The following is a 22,033-nucleotide window of genomic DNA, read 5'->3' as shown; positions in this document are numbered from 1 at the left end:
TTAATTTAGGTACAGTATTTGTATCAATTTTAGTCCTAATATGCATATGACACCCACATAATTATTACGTGTAGGCATTTTGATGAATGTTGTCAGCCAAGTGTCATGTGAACAAAATGTGTTCAGACATCTACTACTCTGTTAAATCAAGCATTTAATAAACAAAATGCGCTAAACCACATTAAAGTGAAATCCAAGTTTTTAACACGTTTCTTCATCGACAGATGGCGCAAACCATTATACTTAGAATGTTTTTTTCAGTAATTTAATCTCATTTTCACAGATTTCAAGTATAACACTGGGCGGTTTAGGTTTCTTCATGCTTTTGAATTTATATATAGGCCTATATAAATTTAGTTTGTTTCAATGAAAATTATATTGAAAAGTTTTCTAAATTCTTTAATCGTAACATTGGCGTCAAATGTACAGGTAGTAAATCATAGTAAATATAGAAAACTAAATAAATCAATATTAGTTTACAAGATAGAATTGTGCAAAAAGTAATATAATTTATTATAACTCGGGTAACGTATCATAATCGTGTTGTTAAAATGTTGTAAATTTCAGCAAAATAATAAATAACCATGATATTAATATAAATTGTGGTAAAATTTACCGACTGACACAGTCAGTAGTGCCCTAATAAACAAACAAATTCTACAATATTATACTTGCTGCACTATAATTAAAACTTAGGCCTATATATAAAACAAGCAAAAATACCCATCATCTCCCCCTGGTTGGAGAAGATACTAGATTGCAATACTAGAAATAAATAGTATAGCTGCTATAATCTATATTTATAATGAATTAAAACAGAAACTAAAAATGTATTACAATAAGCAAAAATATCCATCCCCTACTCTGCTCGGAGAAAATATACTAGATTTAAATAGTAATAACTGTTAATAAAATGAATTAAAAATAGATAACTAAACATGTATTAAGCTTTGTCTACACATCAAACTAGAAAAATGTGCCCAAATATAGTGTGACATGACGTCATCGTGTCCATATATGGGAACATCACATTTTTTTTCCACATAAAGTTTGATAGTGTAGACAGAGCTTTACAATCCCAAGCAAGAATACCAATGTACTAGATTGTCACACTAGAAATAAATAGCACAGCTGCTATACTATATTTAAAATGAATTAAAACAGATAACTAAACTAAACATTATAATATAAACCCAAGCACATAATTACACATTTCTTTTTTCCCTCCTGTACCACCTTGCCAAACAGTCTTAATATTTTTAAAGTGTAGTTTATAAAGTGCTTTTCAAGTATTTTTTATATTTGATTATTATGATGATTTTTAAATTGTTGTGAATTTAGAGAAGTGAGTGCAACAACAATGCAAGGTTTCTGGCACAAGGTTCTAGAAGTTAGAGTTAGTACTCAATTCTCAGCATGTATTTACTTTGTGGGGTGACCCTAAGAGAAATATTGACTAAAATACAATATAATAATACACCCTACACCATTAACACCTTAATATTCATATTAGATAATTTGATGAGCACAAGTAAATACACCCAGCCATGAACATGCACATTCAGAATTATTAATAAAATTTTAAGTAAAAAATTAAAATCCAATTCAGTATTTTTAAAGAACGTAATGAAGTTTTCTCCAACGTTTGAAATAAACATGACAGCAAAATTACTGGAACTAAAGTAAATTCACCAAATAAACATTTAAGAAAGTAAAGATTTAATGGTAAACTTATTTCTTTCTTAAAATGACTTGTTTTCTTTATGAATTTTACAACCATTTGGTGCTTTGGTGATTAAAGACTTTAGCTACTTTTACAGTTATTCAAAAGTTGAATTGGATTTTAATTGTTTACATAATTGTAAGACATTTAGCATTTTTCAGAGTTTATTAAATTATTACAATGTACAACTGCATAGGAAAAGTATTTCACAATGTTTTATATAACTTCTGTAATAAATATTATATAGTCCTAGATAAATATATATGTACAGCTATAAACCTTGAAATGGCTAATGTAAACAAACTTTACTTCAACTGCAAAATGTAATATCTAAAATGAAAACGTTATCCTTGATATAAAATTCAAAATTTAATATCTAAGGTTAACAGGTTAGCCTTGATATCGTCAAACAGTAGAGAGTATTAAATAATTTAATGAAAGATTTTTAATAAACATGATTTTGTAGTTATTTCAATATAAAAATTGACACATACATACAGTACAGAAAAAAAACCTCACAATTTAACATGCAGTATGCAATAAAAATGGAAATTTTAACCTTCTAAAAATGTGTATCTGAAGAAAGTATGCTGGTGGTTTTTTTTTATAACTGTATACTGTATAAATCTATATTCACACTTCTTCTATTCTATTGAACGGAAGATGTGCTGTTAAATTCTGAATAATATGATTTCCATTATTTAAAAATGGCAATGTGTGAATGTAACTTTACACAGGTAGGTTAAAAGTTTTATAGATATGTTCACATTTATTTTATCATTGTTCATGATTGTACAACCAAAATGAAAAAAATTTTTTAAAATCTATGCACATCAATTTCTTTTATATAAACATTTGACATTACTTTTTTGTAAGAAAATTAAAATTATTTGACAAGACACTTTGAAAACAAAACCCTAAACTTTCAAACACAAAGATAAAATCTGAATTTGAATAAAAACCAAACTTTCAAACACAAGATAAAATTTTAGTTTTGGTATTCACTGATTTATTTCTGTTGGATCTATTTCAAATATTTCATGATTGTACAATTAATATCAATGAAAGCTGACATAAAATAACCACAAACATTTGCAGTTTAAGTATAAATATATTTTACTATAGATTAAAAACCCCAAAACAATATTTTCCAAATTCTATGAACAGTACTACAATTACAGCAAGATATGGTGCAGCTACATGATTTCTATAGTCGTTTAATTCACTAAACAACTTGGTTTGTTTCTGCTTCCTTTTTTAAACGTTGTTCATATCTGAAAGCAACAAAAACGTTGATATTAGTACTTGGATGTTTTTCCCAACATTGACAAAATAAGCCCATATGGCTTTAGGCAAACTCCATTTACAGTGATTTTAATCATAATTTTAAGGGGTAACAAGAATTATTGTACTCATGAACAATATGGAGTAAAACTAAATTATTTGTAACAAACAGTTGGCCCTTTCAACATTGAATATCCTCACCCGTGGACCTTGACACTGTAAAGAAACCCAATTAGGTTGGGTGATGTGATGCCACCAATTAAAATGTTAAAGTAAAGTACATGCTGCATACATTCAAACAGAATAGAATCTCTCTTGAGATAAAGAAGAAGAAAAGTATTGTACACAGCAATCATCACCATCATAAATTTCATGGAAAGAATGCAGAACTAATTGATGTGATTACAATAAAACTAATGAGCCATTTATTAATTATTTCTGATATAAAATCATTTTATTTGAAAATAATATAATCTTCTTGTCTGTAGCATCCTGTTTTATTGCCTCTAGCATAATATAAATAAATAATCAACATTTTTTTAATCTTTAATACTGTTTAAATAATCAAATAATAATTCAATTTTCTGTATGTACATGGTTACAGTTTTAATATGAAATAAATACAAAAAGAAATTACTGTAATTATCTATATCCTAATGATATTTGTCATATTCCATTTCAAATTACTATTCTGTTTGGTATTAAAACAGATAATTTTGTAAACAAATTTTAAAACATAGTTTTTTCCTAGAAAAATATAAATAGGTAGAGTATCTTAAGGACAGATTGACATAATTTGTGGATAAAAGTCACATACTTCTCTGTATAGAATACTACAGGTATCAACAAGTTTAAACATCATATCTGAAAAACTAGCTCATACTACCCCTTATGGTTAATGGTAATTGTCTAGTAGTAGGTATTTTTTCCTATAATCTTAATTTATTTTCATTAGTAATACTAAGAAAAAACATAACTTTTATTAAAAACAAAATATAAACTTGATACAGTACATAATCTATCCTAATAATGGGACAACTACTATTACTAATACCCTTTTCATAAATTTGCATAATTGTTACAACTTGTAACATAGTTTGATCTCCTGATTTATTACAGGTTTTCATATACGCATACGCAAACTTTAAGAAATCATGGAGAAAGTATAGTTGGCTGCTATTTGATTACTATGATTGGTTAGTTTAATACCAGGGAAATTAATCATGCACAGTAACAACTTGGGACAGGCTACACACCTGTGTGTTTTTCTCCTAAGATTTTTTTCCCTGTAAAATCGCGGGAGATTTTCCACAAAATTGTCTTCACACTATGCCAACCTGGTTAAAACATGAATTTACAAGTTGTTACTTTTTGCAGATGTGAAAAGGGTATAAGTTATGGTAGTGATGTTAGTTACAGTAATTGGGTAATTGTCCTAATATTATCTGGGTGACTGGTATTTTTTTCCTATATTTACTGTATCATTATTATTATCAAGGAATGTCTTCATTAATTGATTTTTATTTATTTCAAATATATTATAGGTACATATTCATTTACACGGATTACAAACATGTCTAATAAAATAAAATTCAGCTGCCTATCTAATAAATTGCAGTTGTAATCAGCTCATAGTAAGTCACAAAGCTGCTACTAGGTATCCATATTATTATTTTAATATTATTAATTAATATAACTCAAAAGCTGCCTTCATTTTTCAGTGCCAATTTGTCTCATCTTTGCCATTATTGTATTGTTTCATAAAAGTTTTGGATGTGTGAATTTAAATCTTCGCTTTGTTTTTTCCCCCTGAAAAAAATAATATAATTTGAAGAATATTGTAAAAACAATATTGTATGTAATTTGTAAATTGTAGTTACTGTACTTTAATTATTTATAATAGTATGACAATGTATAGAATGCTTCGAAATAATAAATTGAGATAATAGGTACTCTATGAATGCTAAAGTTGATGAAGATGAGCATGATACTTTTTATTTATTTACAAAAAAAACTTCTTTAGGCACATGTGGCCAACCAATACAATAGTAAATTAATCGCTGTCCTATCAGATAGGTGGTAATCACCCTGATACAGGGTCTATTTTGTGAACCAGTTCACCTACTCGTCTCGAATGAGGAACTAAGTTCTTAAAGTACACTGGACCTACAGTACGGTTTATATTCCTTTTCTAGAAAACTTGTTCCACCAATAGAACTAGGATCGAGTGGGCCTCGGACTCATGACGGTATTGTTGGCTCGTTAGGTACGGTAAACGACGATTCTGCCTGATTATAAACACACCTGAGTGTATCCTTGCCATTTGATTGGAACTTTGAATATATTCAATTCAGTATTAGTTCCACTTAATGGTTCTAATATCCAGCAATAAAGATAACTTAAACTTGAACTTGAAAATGTTTAGAATTTGTGCAACGCAAGGGTGGTGACTGTAGTGTGTTTGATCTATAAACTTTTCTACTCTGCAGCCAAAATCAAAACACTGCTTTTTTAGACTAATCTCCCATCTAGCCTTTGATTAATTTGAATAAAAAGTTCACTTTATACTTTAGTATAGTAGATGTATAAAAGCAATCTATAAAACTGACTAGCTAGATAATATAGGGCCATAACATTTTTAGTTTCAGCTCAGAATGTATCTATATCACTATTCTCATCTAAAAACAAGCAACACTGTGTGGTGTACACATAAATTCTAGTGGTCATATTGTTTTCAGTGCATGTTGATATAAAGTTTGCAGTATATAATGGATGGTTATTATAATGTATTTAATTTCTTTTTGAAATTTGCACCTTGTAATGAGAGGGCATCATTTTAAGATTGCACTTCACAACTAATCAGAGGCAGGTAACGACTGGAACAAATTACCATATCAATGTGAATTCCTCATCTAAGGTTATTTTCAAATATATTGAAACATTGGAAAAACCATAACCATCATCATTATGACTGTAATAATAAAAAGGCTTACAATAATACATAGTGTACATTAAAGTAAATAATACTGTTGCTGCTAGCCTCTACAGGGTTGTGATGATTACTACTAGTACTACTGTACAGTACTCATTTAAAAGGAAAATATGTTGATACTTGACCTAGCACTAATAAACAAAATTTGATATACTTATATTATTGTCTAAAATGAAATAAGAATAATTGTTAAGTGGATCTCGTCGATCTCTTTAATTTCCTGGCATTACTTGAATTGTATCAGCTTTTAGTATCACACCAATCTTGGGTATTTAATACCAGTATTGTAACTTTTTACATTTTAAAATTTCAATGACAATTTTTATTCTTACTTTCTTTCTTCAAATATTTCATAGAAGATATTTACGATTTTTAAACTGAAAGCAATAGTTGAAAGGAAATGCGAAAATGAAATGAATGGATTTGTATGAATTCAATCAATAATTAGAAAATATATATTATTATTATTATTGTAGAGATTACTCCCACCCCAAACCTTTCTCTCTCTCCAAAAAAATTCCCCCACACTAACAAGTTTTAATACAATAAAGAACTCTGAAGTTCTCCAAGGTGTGAAAACTCTGGAGATTTGCTAGGCAATGTAAAAGGGGTATTGGAAACAAAAGTTGTGCATATTTAAAAAATGTTCTTTTAAAACTTACAGATAGATACGAATCAGTTGAGTGACTCCAGTTATAGTTAAAAAGAAATTGACACTAAAAAGGTTGTAATTCTTTGGAATAATTACAAGTGAGTAACGGCACCAAATTATACCTGAAAATAGAATCAAAATATTGATTAATTTGATGGTCCATGGCTGTCCCAGTGCAGCGCCTACCACAAATGACGGGGCTGAGATGGACCAGTAAACCCCTACTCCGAACGATGCACTGGGTGGTTCTTTAAAGTGCACATGAGCCACTGGACCTCCAGTTTTGTAAACTGGACTTGATTCCTTAATTGAGAAGACTTGTTCTATAACCAGAACTACGGTCGAGGAGAGCCTTGGACTTGTGTGCCCCTGTCTTAACTGCTTGGCCTCTTGACTCAAATTAATTCTTCTTTTATTCTTCATACTAACTGTACCTCTTTTAATTATAAACCAGTTACCACTAACACAAATTAAAGACTTTACTTGAAATGCATGAAATTATACACAAAATACAATAAAAAATATAGAATTTCAAGAAAAAGGGTAAAAATTTATTTTCACCATCTAACACAAATAAAACAAATTTGGTTTATATATTCATTGTTAAAGGCCTAAAACATTATCAACCATTTTAAAAACAAATTACTCTTTAGTAAATAATAAATAATTAATCAAAAAGATATTGATGGATGTAAAACACAACAAAATGAACCAACCTGTGGCAGCTAAAGCACCCGATTGCCTGACACTGAGGGCTTCTGGTGGACGAGCTAGATCTGCTAAACCAGCAATAACAAGTGCCTACAATAATAATTTATGATAGTTAAATACACAGGGTATAGCAATATAAGCAGTACATGAAGGCAGCACATGTGTGGAAGGACTTATTAAATATGGTGCAAATCTTGGTAGGTGGTTATACAGTAGCCATTGTACTTTTAGTTCCTCCGGAACAATGATGTCGCTGAATTCCTTCACTCTATTATACGACCACCTTTCTTATGTGGCTGTTTTTGTTATTAAAGTTATTGAAGCAGTCAATATTATACTCCGCAGAATTAGAAAGTGCGGTTATCTAAGTTTCAGTCACTATCGCAATATCACTGATCAGCCTTCATGGGCTTGATTGTTTCCTGTAATTCGTCCATTTTGTTAGCATTGAACATGCATTGGTCAGAAAGAAAGTCGGCTGTATGGGTCTATGAATTATAATGTTGTTGTGCCTAGCCCTAGGTTTATATTTGCGCACAGTTCCAATGTTATACATAATCCTAGGCCTATGTATTTTTCTTGTTGAGATAAATATAACACGATACAAACTGGAGATAAATATTATACAGATATTGCCTGCTTAGAGGTGAAATATAAGATTTGACATCCCCGAGGGAATGATATTATGTTCGAGGGAATATATATATCCCGAAGCGGCAGCTGAGGGATATATAATTCCCCGAGAACATAATATCATCCCGAGGGGATGTTAAATCTTATATTTTACCGATATAAAAGGCGATATCTGTTATATTATATAGCCAAGAACAAGTCTGCTGGGTTGGGTGAAGCTAGGCTAGGCCTCCTATTCTATACTATAGTATTTGTATTGTATGTAAACAAGCCTCCTGCCTAGAAAGACACCTTACCTTGCGAAGAATAATATACAGATAATTACTAATTAATGATTCCTTGGCAATAAAATATTCACTTAGGCCTAGGTCGTTTAAATTAACAGAAGAATTTCCATCAATAAGCCTATTAAAGACCCCTTCCCTGCAATTTTGGACGTTTTTTGGAAAATAATACATATATATCACTTTAAAAACATTAAACCATGTCATTCCTTGTCTTAAATGTACGTTTTATGGTAAATTATGATAAAAAGTGAGAAACAATGCACTACCTAAGTAGCTCGCGGCAATCGACCTCTCGTGGACGGTCTTAGGCCTAGCCTAGCTAGGCTTAGTTTTGTAGGCCTAGCTGGTAAACATCGGTAACGTACGAACATCGTACGCTAGCTATATACCTAGCCTGACGTTGTATAGTTGCTGCATTACTTGTCTTTCTATTTTTGCCAGACTCCGTTGATACAAATTGGGGAAAACCCTGTATTTTCGCTGAAAAGTTAGGAGTCTTCCATTTGTTTTGGCCTCACGATCGATCGAAAAGTGGGCGAATTACAGGTGAAAAACAAACATATCAATCCGCGCGCAATGCATTTTGGGATTTATAGCGGGCCGCTATAATTATTAGAATCGACTTATTTTTCACATTTTTAACCGTTTAAAGACGAAAAAAGTTATCGCAATAGGACCATATAGTATTATTTTTACATTAAATATAGTTTGTGATCTTAAATTAGATCTAAAAAACGTAGGGAAGGGGGCTTTAATAATAATATTATAATCAGGTAGGCCGAATAAACAATTAATCGTCTTCTCTCGATCGCGAGGAGCCGAATCTCCGGATGTTCAGCGCGTACTAGTTACTAGGTTACTACCGTGAGTATTGACCAATCACAAACGGTGTTTCATCACATTTAGGGAGGACTAATAACAAATGAGGGCGCTATGTATGCATAGTTTAAATAGTTTAGATGAATAATTTCTTCAAGCAAGCTGCGTGGCGCAACGGTGGAAGCGTTGTCTTGCGATGGAGTGACAATTCCACCCGAGTTCAAATCCAGTAGATGACTTTTGTTTATTTATCGGCAAACGCGAGTGTTGCCACACGAAAATTACACAGTCAATATCATCGAACTCGAGAATGTATATGTTTAATGACAGGGGACACGATAATTACGCGAAAATTAATCGGTCAATATCATCGTTCTCGAGGATATATACGATTTACGATCCTCGCAGCGGTAGTCATGTGACGCAGTTTCAACCAATCACGTTCACGTATTTACATAGGCTATGTAATATAACAAGATACAAATTGGAGATAAATTTATGTGGGGAAATAAATCCATGGAAAGAAGGATTTATATAGCATTAGCTGAAAGTTTTACTTTCTTGTTTTTGATAGAACTTGTTGTATAGAACATGCATGAACAAAGATAAAATTGTTTTTTAATACAAATATAATTGTATACAAAATGGTACATTAAACCATAGAATTTCATAAGTTCAAAATGTCAACAATAGGTTATTTTAGGTAAGTGTTCATTTTTTTTAGGAAATACTGTATTATTTGTATTGACTTTGCCTTGTGTTTTTTAATAGCTACACCAAGAGAATTGAACGTAAAGCTGTAGAGTCGATGTCCCTACAATCTGTGCGTGTCATTCAATAAATTGAAATTGCAAAAGGTGACATTGAGTATGTTATCCAGGGGAATAGGAATGTCATGTGTTTCATTATTCCTGCCATGGGTGTTATAATTGGGTCTAATGGGTGTAATTAAAGAATATTATCATCGACGTTGGCAATAATAAATGCAAACTAGATTGAATTTCAACTAAAATACAATTATAATTATTAGTAATTAGTACACTGCTTAATGTTCCAGTACAATCAAACAATTTTTAAATATCTAACTAATTGGTTTTTCAATATATTTACAACAGTACATACTACACATAGTAGTACAGGAAGTCCAATTTACAATAAATTAGCAGCACTATTAAATTGTCTTCCATTCAATATTTAATGATTATTGAAAGTAAAAGATTTAATTTTGCTGGTACCCAACCTAACATGCTACAATTAATTCATGTTTTCAATATATAAATATATACATTAATAATACTGTAGTTAGTTTAATACAGAATCAACAGCTTCAGACAATTTTAATAAAATTACAATTCTATCAGAATTCTCAAAGATTAAAGCATGCAACAGTTTCTATTCCCATGTATCCAATTTTTCAGAGCTACTGTATAATACCCAAATATTACTTTATATATTTTGAGAATTATACTGAATATTTAATACAATTATATAATAATATTTAGGTTATCCCAGCAACAAAGTAACTCACCCATTTCCATGATGGTGCCCAGAAGTGTATAGTCTTTAAACCTATCAGAATGAAGAATAATATTCATGGTTTAATATGCTGATACCAATACTACAGGTTGCATAATTTGAAAAGAGCAGGAAAAAATGAGCCTTATTTATTTCCGTTATTAAACGAATATTGAATTTTGATTTATTTATCTGTTAAAAACAATATTTACAGGCCAGGTCGACCATCCATGTTTATAACTGATAGTATTTTCTATCGACATGGTTGAACATGCCGATAGTCATTGACCATGCGACCAGCGACAATCAAATTGAATGTTTCCTATCAGCACTCAACCATGCGTTCTATTGCCACCTTAATTATGTGGTCTATTGTGACTGGGCATCAGATGCACAGGTGTGACCATGCAGAGAGAAAACAAGATTTTTCATAGAAAATAATAAATGACACACATGATTGACCATGCCAATAGTCGCTTTTGTAAATCAATTTGTGTCTCTGTTTGCATGCAACCAAGAGCCCTTTACTTAATGCCAACAAGAGGATATCATGAGACGATGCTGGTGCTGGATTGGTCCTCTGGTGAGAAAAGAACCCGACAGAACAGTCCTAAACTGGACACTAGAAGGCAAATAGCAACGAGGAAGACCCAAAAACCACCTGGTGAACTGTAAGGGAGCAGATGAATGAAATGAAATCAGTGAGTGAAAGTCAATTGCTGTCCTGGGTGGCAACTGTACTATAAAGCATGTCTACACTACACAAAATCTGGACATATGGACATGATGATGTCAAATCACTACCATATTTGGGCATATCACCACCATATTTGGGCACATCACACTTTTTTTGTCAAACTACAGTAGTTTGATAGTGTAGACAGAGATTAGTTTGTCTGTTTATACCTGCTGGATGATTCCATAGATTCTTCATCCGTCCTGGTAGCACATCTTGAATGCGCTGATCAAGTCTCGACAGAATTGATGATCTTGCTTTGACTGCTGTCGTGGCATCTGTACCCGACTTTCGTATACTGCTTATGAGAACATTTCTACCTTGAAAGGCAGACAGCCTTAGTGCCATTTAAATCTGTAACAAAGCAAAAAGTATAGGTTTAAACAAATAATTTTAAATTTACATTGACATTTAGTTTTCTTCTAATTCTATACTGTAGAAATTTCAATCAAAACCCTTCAATTCAATTTTGTAATATAAATAAAATGACTTTAACAAAAAATAACATGTTTGTACAATTTCAAAAGCGTATTTTACAGAATATTAAATAAGCCTAAGGCTACATTTAAAAAGGATAATTCGGCTCTGCATCAATTTAGCCTTTAGTTAGGCCTATTTTAGTATTTCTATTAGTATTACATACAGTACTGATTTGAGAACCAGCAACAATTAATGTCTTAATAGGGCCAGATATAGGAAATACTTTCTATTTCAAATTGCACAAATCGTTCAAATTGCGCATAAATGATAAAACTCTATGTTTAATATTAGGCCTATGACTATAAAAAGCATGTATAGCTAGATACACAATGGAGGTTATGGATACACTAGCCTATATGGCCTACCCTAGGGACTAGTCTACCCAGACTAGGCCGAACTTACTAGGTCCTATGCTCTATGCCTAGGCCTAGTCTTCTAAGCTAAGCCTACTAGGCCTAGCTAGGCCTGACTGACTAAGACCCTACAAGTTTTTTATCAGTCAGTCAGTAGTCTAGGCCTAGTAACTGTCATAATGTAAATTCAAACATTAAATTAAAGAAGATGAGTACTTTAAATAATTACCTAACTAACTAACCTAATAAAACATTAAATTAATCAAAATAAATTGCTGATTTCTGAGAAATACTATTGTTACTTTTATTTACATTTGTGGCTTATTTATCACCGTCTAGCCTTACTAACTAGTCAACAATTGGAACAGTATGATAGTCTCTTCGCGCTTCGCGGGGGGGGGGGGGGGGGGGGGGGAAATAAAAGTTGCTCTCTGTGTTTTGTGTATGGTGCAAAGAGGCTATACACTGTATTGGTTTGACTTTGACCTTTGACATGGATGTAGCTTCAATCAAAACAAAATTCATTTTCTTGATTGTTGTCTTTAAAAATATAATTTTTAAATAGTTCCAATGCCATGGACAGAAAAAGAAATATAACATGGAAAGCTCGAGCTCGTTCAATTGGTTCTCTAGATTTTCAAATACTTCGTAGAAGCATTATTGGTAAGTAAATATAGCCTAATTTGAGATGAATTTCCAAGATTGAATCAAGTTTGTGTTTTGGCAGCAGCTCAGCAGCAGCAGGCTGCTACAGTTGTGAAGTTTGATGAAGAATGAAAAGCTACTAGGCTTAGGCCTAGAATGTAGCCTAGTTATGCAAAAGAACTACAGATTCTGAAACTTGTACTTCCCAAAACCCTTCCTCTCTCTATTTGTTGCTATCTGTATGGTAAACCTCTTTAATAAAGTAATTTAAAGTTTCTGTTTCTTTCTGGCACAGTTGACCATGCGACTCCTGCAATGTATGTAAATTAATATTTTCCATCACCACAGTCAATATTTGGTGTCCAGGCACTGTGCATAAATTGTTCATTATGTCATTTTGACCACGGTAGTCTATGCATCTTCATACTGTAAAAATATAGTTATTATGCACGATTTAACGATTTGCGTAATTTCAAATTGCACAAGGATTTTCTTGCAATTTGAAATTGCGCATTTTGATTTTTTTATTTTGGACACATTTACCATATCAGATGATACCTCAAACAAACAATAAGGAAAACAAAAAGGAAGATCAAAAGATAACTGGATGAACCAAATAAAAAAAAGCGTTTATAAAGGCAAATAATAGATAGTAGCACAAACAAACCATTCTGCCCTAAACAGATTTTGTTTTTATGTTTTTAATTTTTTATCAACCAGGAGATGCTAATTTTGTACAAAGATTGAAGCTAGACACAAAGCTAGCTGTTCACTCTGGTTGTGTAAGTATACTCAACTCTAGCACATTGTCAGCATGAACAACATTGAAAGTGAAAAGTTGAATAAACAACTTTCATGTTGACTGAAGAGTACAGTTCCAGGGGTGGATCCAGAGGATTGTTCTTCCCTCCCCTCTAAAGCTCCACTTCCAATCCATGACACAATGAAAGTGAACTCTTGAGTTTAGTCATAACCAGAATTGTGCTTCGGTGTCCAAGGAATCATTACCTAGAGAATGGATGTCTGCTGTCAAATTCTTGCAAATTTATTAACTATTTGATCTTTATTATTTTACAAAAACGTACATTAAAAATTGATTTCTTTACAGGTTAACAGTATATGTTGGAGTGAGAATGGGGAAACCATTTTATCAGGATCAGATGACAAACACCTGGTTGTAACCAATGGCCACACTAGGACGAAGGTTGCCTCAATTATATCAGGACACAGAGCCAATATATTCTGTGCTAAATACATTCCTGTATCTCGGAATAAGCTGGTAATATAATACTGTACAATAAACAAATTTAGTTAAAGGATTTAAATTTGGTTTCCCCTAATTTAGGATATGCAAGGATGTATATCCAATTCCATTGAGTGAGTGAGTGGCTGAGAAATTAAGTAGCCATAACATCGGCAAGGGTTCGAGGCTCACTCACTCTATGGTTCTGGTGGTAGATTGAGTCTCGGAAGGACTATTAACGTAGGTATACACATCTAGCTCATGTGCACTTTAAAGTACCTAGTACATCTTTCAACACGAGTAGGGAGTTACCCCAGTGTACTAGTACTGGGAGACCAGTCTTTGACAGTGTAAATGATAACAAACAAATAATAACCAAAAATTTGACCAATTATAAGTTAGAGCTCATGTAAACTCTGCAGCAAAGTCAACCATGGTGATAGCAAATGCTAATTCACACACATGATCGATCGTGCCTATAGGAAACTTCAGATTTCATGCGTGGTTTATCATGCAGATAGTCTCATTCCTCTGGAGTTTTTATTCCTTACTTGGTTATTACATGGTTAATGTTGCCACTATACAAAAAACAATAGATTGCACATATCGGGCAAAAGTAAGTTTCTTCCTTGTTGATAATGGTCTAAAGCTTTGTCTACACAACTTTATTTGACATAAAAATGTGATGTGACCATATATGGACACGATGATGTCATAGTACTACCATATTTGGGCACATCACACTCTAGTTTGATAGTGTAGACAGTGCTTTAATCATTTTATAATACAAAATAGCTCTATTAAAAGTCTTACTATTTGTTTCCTAGGTGGTATCGTGTTCAGGAGATGGTATGTTGGCATTTAATGAGTTGGAGAGAGAAGATACTCACGGTCTCAACATGTTCAATTGCCACTATGGTACTGTATATGAGGTACTGTATTTGGATGGCTTTTGCTTTGTTTGTATGCCTGATGGGTTGATAGACATTTTGCAGTACTGTAACATTTATTGGCATTGTGTATAAACTTCCAGATATCTGGAACGTATAATATAATATAAGTAAAAGATGTTCAAATTAAAATGATAATATATGGGGTATATTGGATGGTCACAAAAAATGTCCATAATTATATTAAAATTGCTTTATTTTAGCTGGCAACAATACCTCAGGACCCTCACGCTTTCATTTCCAGTGGTGAAGATGGTACAGTACGATTATTTGATTTACGAATGAAAACCAATTGTAATAAGGATGAGTGTAGAGAGGTAGTGTTCTTATTTTTCTATAAATAAATGTACTTTACTAATTGTCTAAATATCATTTGTTGTCAGATATTTCCTAAAGATAATGTTCACATGCAACTGACCACAACTCAAAGTAGCACAAAATATGTTGACATACATGCAGTTGAGTTGAGCTGGAAATGAGTTCAGATGAAAACTTTGAATCGTGTCACGCGTGCAGTATGGCTAACCATGACCAGTAGCGATCAGTTTACATAAGTGCTCGTGCATACTGTTTCCTATATAATATGAAACGTATCATGCGCACATTAAGATAATAGCTACAGTAGTTACAATCGGTTATCGACATAAGCTTGCGCAACTATCCCTTGCCATTTGATTGGTTGATTATGTTCCACATGACATGCATTATTTTCACGATTAGGTTGTACATTGCACATTCAGGTGGTACAGTGCACATTCAGGTTGTACATTGCACATTCAGGTGGTACATTACACATTCAGGTTGTACATTCAGGTGGTACATTGCACATTCAGGTTGTACATTGCACATTCAGGTGGTAAATTACACATTCAGGTTGTACATTCAGGTGGTACATTGCACATTAATAATAATAATAATAGTTCATTCTTATATAGCGCATATAAGCAAGCTCTCAATGCGCTGAACATTATTACCCCAGTCATTTCCTGATCAAACACCTATGGAAACATACTCCCATATATGCAGCTAGTAATCAGCGCAAAGTTGTGTCTTGATCTAACCGGGTACCCATTTATACACCTGGGTGGAGAGAGGTAAACGTAAGTAAAGTATCTTGCCTAAGGATACAAGCAATGCGGCGAGAGTTGGATTCGAACCTCTGTCTAACGATCAGTAGTCGAACGTCCAACACACAGCGCCACACGCCCTTACATTCAGGTGGTACATTGCACATTCGGGTGGTACAGTGCACATTCAGGTTGTACATTGCACATTCAGGTTGTACATTGCACATTCAGGTTGTACATTGCACATTCAGATGTGGTACATTGCACATTTAGGTGGTACATTGCACATTCAGGTTGTACATTCATGTTGTACATTGTACATTCAGGTTGTACATTCAGGTGGTACAATGGACATTCATGTGGTACATTGCACATTTAGGTGGTACATTGCACATTCAGGTTGTACATTCATGTGGTACATTGTACATTCATGTTCTTTTGTCTTACATTTTGTGCAATGCAGTCTAGTGCGTTTTAATGTGTGCCATATAAATTCCAAGCATTGTTCATAGTAGTTGTGTTATTAATAAAAAAATAATGAATACTTTCTATTCATGGATGAATGGAACATTTTTAAAAGACATACTGGCTATTAAACTCGGCTCCACCTCATTCATAGACAAGTCAATGTTTTTCATGAAAATATTCTATCTAGTTCACTCATAAGTTCATTATTTTCATTTATCTTCAGGATGTACTTATAAACTGTCGTTGTGCAGTTACTTCACTGGCCGTGAATCCAGTCGTTCCATATCATCTTGCCGTTGGTTGTTCTGATAGCTCGATAAGAATATTTGACAGACGAATGCTTGGCACTAAAGGCTCTGGTATGAGAATCTCTTTTATTGTCAGTTTTAAGAGCACTGTCATCTTTCACAAAATCAGAATCTAACACAAACCAGTAATGTCTCAAATTTGTTAATCCTATTGAAATGCGTTATAGGTAACTTTACTGGTCGTGGCATTCATGGAATGTTTAGCAGATTTAGCCCAATACATCTGCAGACTAAGTATTGCAGGCCAACATCTCTTAGCTACAGTCATGATGGAAGAGAAATGCTTGTAAGCTACTCCTCTGAGTACATCTACTTATTTGGCACCGATGAAAAAGATACATTGATTGAAGAACCCGATGAAAGAAAAGCTGATCCTCTATTAGACAAAGATGAAGTAAGTGTATATATACTGTTGTAGATTCCTACAGTAGAACCTATTCAGAAGACACCCATATTTCCTGTGAAACGAACTAATAGCAATACCTGTTTTAACAGTTAGTGCCTATTCAGAGGACACCATATTGAGAAAAAACTTTGGTAGGTCCTAATAGTGTCCCCTTAATAGGTTCTGCTGTATTTTGTGCCTCCTGTGAATTAAAGAGTTACTTTAATTCAAAAGAACCTTTGTTATTTTCATTTCTTGCAGATGCCACCGGTTAATCCTGTAAAAAGACTACGTGTTAGAGGTGATTGGTCAGATACTGGCCCAACAGCACGCCCTCGGGCAGAAAGTGCAGGTAAGCCTATCAATACATTTTTACTTGACACTGAAATTTTGACAAGAAATTAGTTTACGATAATTATTTGAAACTTTTTGTTTTAGAAACACAGTCTTCACAAAGTGTGATGCAACGGATGTCAGAGCTCTTTACTAGATGGCTTGAGGATGCTGCCAGTAGCCAACCTTTAGTTCTGCTTGATCTTCCAAGAACATCTATGGATACATCCTTCAGAACTGAAGAACCCAGAAGACCAAGAGCTGAAAGAGTCGGTCCTGCTCAGAGAGAATCAAGACATTCTGCTGATAGTCAACAATCAACTTCCTTAAGAATGGAGGCATGCTCCTTAGGTGAAGGAGCAACCTCTATGCCAGAAAGTTCAAGTCAAATAGACGAAAGTTCTGAAACCAATGAAGTTAAACAAACTTTAGATAATCAACAACCTAATGAAACACCACTTGATAGAATATCTTCCTCTAAAAAACATTCTGATTGGCAGGAAAAATGCTCAGGTGATACAGACATGCCATCTTCTACAACATTGCCAGCAAAATCTGAAAGTTGTACAACAATTGACGATCTTGGTAGTTTTGAGGACAAGAAAAGGAGACGCAGTCAACATAGTTCTGCGTCCGAAGGTGCTGCCGAGGAATCTGAAACTTCCAAGGACCGTAGTCGTTCCAGACGTAGTAAAAAAGTTTTCAAAGTTGATGATGATGGTGGTGATAAAGATGGTAGTGGCTCTGACAATTCAAGTTCAGATGATTCCAAAGGAAAGAAAAGTGATAAAAACGAAGGAAAGAAAATTAAAAATAAATTAGAAAATGAAGTAAAAGATCAAAAAGAAGAAGAAAGGTGTTCTAATGAGGGTCGTGAAGAAGCAGGTACCAGTAGAAGATGGGTATGCATCACAATTTGATATTTGATAGAAAGTGTCAAATCATTTGTATAAATTTTTAAAAGATGCTTGCCCCAAAGCCGTTAAATATAGATACTTCTGTACATTGTAGATTTAAAAAATGATCATAACATTTTTTCAGGGGATTGGAGAAGCTAGCGATGATGTGGGTAATTCAAGAGAAGAAGCAAAAGCAGAAAGGTAAGAAAACAAACTATAAATATAACATAAACTTTTTGGTTGCATTATATATTTGTGATTTTGTTTGTATGTTATGACATCATCATTATCCTTTGTTCATCTCTTGAGATTTTGTTTGATTTTATACATACAGAAAAGTAATTAATTTTGTTCTAAATTGACTTCATACACATTGTCAACAATTGTGGAAATACTCTTAACTCTTTTAACTATTTGCAATGGTGGTTACATTCTCAATTCAAAGATTTGTTATAAATCTCTTTGGTTTGATTTATTATTGGTACTGTATATTTGACTGCAAGCAAATTCTTCTGATTGGAAATAAAGTTTTCTTTTGTCAATGTTTTCTGTTGTGTTTACTTAAACCATAGAAACAACCATAGTATTGAAGAATTTTAACAATTGACTCGCAATTATCTACGATTTAAATGATTTTTATACTTTCAGAGTGATGAGCAAAGGAGAACGAGTTCGGCAAGCTTTGCTTGGAAAGGCAAGGGAAGAAAGAGAGAAAGAAAAAGAGCAATTTAGAAATGTGACTTCATTAAAGGTCAAGAGTGTATACAGAGGTCACAGAAACTCCAGAACAATGGTGAGCAACAACGGCTACCGTGCATGTAATTTAAAGTTCTTTAAAACCACCTTTTGATCAAGAGAAAGGATTTCATTTTGATACATGTGTTGGGCAGTTTGGAAACTAACAAGAAAAATGTGTCTATTAAAATATCTACTTTTAAATTTAGATCAAGGAATCTGGATTCTGGGGTGATAATCTTGTGCTTAGTGGTTCTGATTGCGGACACGTGTTCATTTGGGATCGTCATACTACTCAACTTCTCATGCTTCTAGAGGGCGACAGACATGTTGTAAATTGTGTTCAGCCACATCCTTATGAACCAAGTTAGTAGAATTTGGTAGATTTGAGTCTTGGTTGGAAGTGCAGAAACAAATCTGTATTTTATTTATTTGTGTATTTGTGTTCTTTTCATACATTTATGTACATGTACTCTGTAATGAGTGGTGCATGTAAATACAAGGTAAGAAATAAAGGCTAATGCTTGGATTTAAATAAAAATCTTCTGTTTGGTTAGCCTATAATGATACAAACAATTACTTGAAAATAAATTAAGCTAAAAAATAAATACAAATAAATAGATAAAAAATGACTTAGTAAAAGATAAAAATAAAATAAAACATCTATCAATAGCAGATTGCAACATGACTAATTATAATATACCTGTCTAATATTTATTTACAAGCCATAATCTTTTAATTGTGCCTACACAATTAATAGAAGTAAAGTCACTGAATTCCAATCACTCAGTTTAAATGATACTGATTCTATAGTTGCTTTTTTTTTTACAGTTCTCGCAACAAGTGGTATTGACTATGATATCAAGCTATGGGCACCGTTGGCAGATGAGCCATGTAGGCCTATGAATGCGGATGAGGTATGTTAACACCTTATGTAAAGCTCTGTCTAGACTATCAAACTAGTTTGACAAAAAAAGTGCGCAAATATGGCAGTGTTATCGTGTCCAGTTAGAGTGGCACGCCTAATTGTCGACAGAAGCTGTTGGCCTCTTTTGCCACTCCTTGGCACAATCTAGCTTTTTTTTGTATTGTTATGTCTGTATTACTAAAAAAAAAATATATATATGAAGGGCTAGTGTTTCCCGAAAGCTCTGCTAACTTTTCTGGCTGTTTTAACTTATCAATTTGATTTAGCTTTTCGCTTTTTTTTTTGTATCTCCATTGAGATCCAGTCACTGATATCCACAGCATTGTCATTTTTTTCAGTAATTTGCCTTTGGATTTATATATATCGCCAGAGACATTTTTTCATACAACTAAAAAATACGGAACTTTCGCCAATGAGCTATGCTCGACGCGATTATGAGATCATGTTCCGAATATGAGCACTGTTTCTATAATTTACAGTATGATTTATATACTTTATATATATGCTCATAGCACATTTTTTGGTCATATAAAGTTTTATAGTGTAGACAGAGCTTTATGGAATGTAATAAACATTGATATACAACTAACATTTTTGTTGGGGTTTTACACTCCCACTATAACTAACCTACTAACTAACATTTCCATTTGGGTAGCTATTTGATAGAAGCAATGTTATTAAACCTTTTTTTAGAACTCGTACATATACAATAACAAATTAACATTTTTATTTGGCAGGTTATGCGTGTGAATGAGTTAATGCTTGAAGAAACAAGAGATACGATAACGGTTCCACCATCGTTCATTTTGCGCATGATGTCAACGCTACAAAATTTAAGATCAGGTAAGTATTTTTTCCTTATAACTTTATCATTTGAGATGGATAGGGCGTTACCCCGGTGAACTTGTTCACAAAATAACCCTGGTGTCAGGGGGATTACCATCTATCTGATAGGACAGTGATTAATTTACTAAAATTGGTACTCTTTGGTACTCCTTGGCCATGTGTTAAAGACATAAAATAAGAAGTTTTAAAGAATAATATAAAATTGTTTGTTGTAGGTCGAAATCAGCAAACAATGGAATCTTCCAGTAGTGATGATGAATCATGATGATTTGATAGCCACCATAGAGCACACAACACATACTTATGATCGAAGTATTTCTCAAATGTTGAGTCAATCTTGTATACTTACTGTAAGTCCTCATTGTACTGAACTGACCATGTAAAAAAAAATAATAACAAATTTAGTTTGAGTAATCTAAAGGCAGTTGTCTATGTTGAGTTTTACTGTATTGAAAACTGAACATTATGTTGTAACAATTATGTTATAACTGATTTGTATTTTCAGTTTTTCTCATGAATGAGAACCTTTTTAAAACTTCACATAGAGAAATCAATACTGTAGTATTTTCCCACCTAGGACAAATAACAACCTTTCATTTTCATGACGTGCCACTATACTACGTAGCTGTCGAGTTGAAGCATGTTCTGTGCATGCTCAGAAACAATGAATGTTATGCTCAATAGCTGCATAGATACGTAATTTTTGTGAAAATGAAAGGTCGCTATGAAATCGTTTGTATTATGAAGGGATAAGTGTGTTTAGTTCTAGCATATTAAAAACATTTCAGTACAGTTATATTCACATAAGAATTGCATAGAATATTTTTTATTTTCTTTAAGAGAATTCCTGTTTAAAAAGAAATGATAAAAAGGTTCGTTACAGATTGCATGATATCACAAGAAGTGTCATTGCACAATGCATGGTGGGAAGGAATTGGAAGGGAGAAATATAAACATCTTGTTAAATACAATGCACACACCCCATTTCCTTCCCATCATGCATCACGCACACTATGCGATAAACTTTATTGCAGAAGATAC

At 33.0% G+C, this 22,033-nt stretch overlaps 2 protein-coding genes across 5 annotated transcripts; one reads left to right on the top strand and one right to left on the bottom strand.

The window, feature by feature from the left end:
- Positions 1–484: 484 nt before the first annotated feature.
- On the bottom strand, positions 485–12,587 carry LOC144847805 (mitochondrial pyruvate carrier 2-like). Of its 4 annotated transcripts, none has more exons than XM_078704332.1 (6): positions 12,415–12,510; positions 11,523–11,706; positions 10,630–10,670; positions 7,368–7,452; positions 6,662–6,773; positions 485–2,997 (listed from the first exon to the last, which is right to left on the bottom strand). In XM_078704332.1, the coding sequence occupies exons 2-6, from the start codon at positions 11,698–11,700 to the stop codon at positions 2,949–2,951; spliced, it is 465 nt and encodes a 154-aa protein (XP_078560458.1). In that variant the 5' UTR covers positions 11,701–11,706; positions 12,415–12,510; the 3' UTR covers positions 485–2,948. The 4 variants fall into 4 exon arrangements, with proteins under 4 accessions (XP_078560458.1, XP_078560456.1, XP_078560457.1 ...); XM_078704330.1 differs by lacking the exon at positions 485–2,997 and adding an exon at positions 3,495–4,816 and having other exon boundaries at positions 12,498–12,587; XM_078704331.1 differs by lacking the exon at positions 485–2,997 and adding an exon at positions 3,495–4,816 and having other exon boundaries at positions 12,428–12,501.
- Positions 12,588–12,617: 30 nt separating this feature from the next.
- LOC144847797 (DDB1- and CUL4-associated factor 6-like) lies at positions 12,618–21,337 on the top strand. The gene is made up of 15 exons (XM_078704317.1): positions 12,618–12,848; positions 13,551–13,612; positions 13,939–14,109; positions 14,901–15,005; positions 15,227–15,340; positions 16,782–16,917; positions 17,034–17,260; positions 17,513–17,603; positions 17,690–18,486; positions 18,626–18,684; positions 19,132–19,276; positions 19,428–19,584; positions 20,050–20,135; positions 20,884–20,989; positions 21,208–21,337. The coding sequence occupies exons 1-15, from the start codon at positions 12,761–12,763 to the stop codon at positions 21,255–21,257; spliced, it is 2,394 nt and encodes a 797-aa protein (XP_078560443.1). The 5' UTR covers positions 12,618–12,760; the 3' UTR covers positions 21,258–21,337.
- Positions 21,338–22,033: the final 696 nt, after the last annotated feature.

The sequence above is a fragment of the Antedon bifida genome, chromosome 7 (assembly GCF_963402885.1).
Source record: "Antedon bifida chromosome 7, ecAntBifi1.1, whole genome shotgun sequence".
Lineage (NCBI taxonomy): Eukaryota > Metazoa > Echinodermata > Crinoidea > Comatulida > Antedonidae > Antedon > Antedon bifida.
Note: the sequence above shows the minus strand (reverse complement) of the source record. Positions and strands in the feature narration are given on the sequence as shown.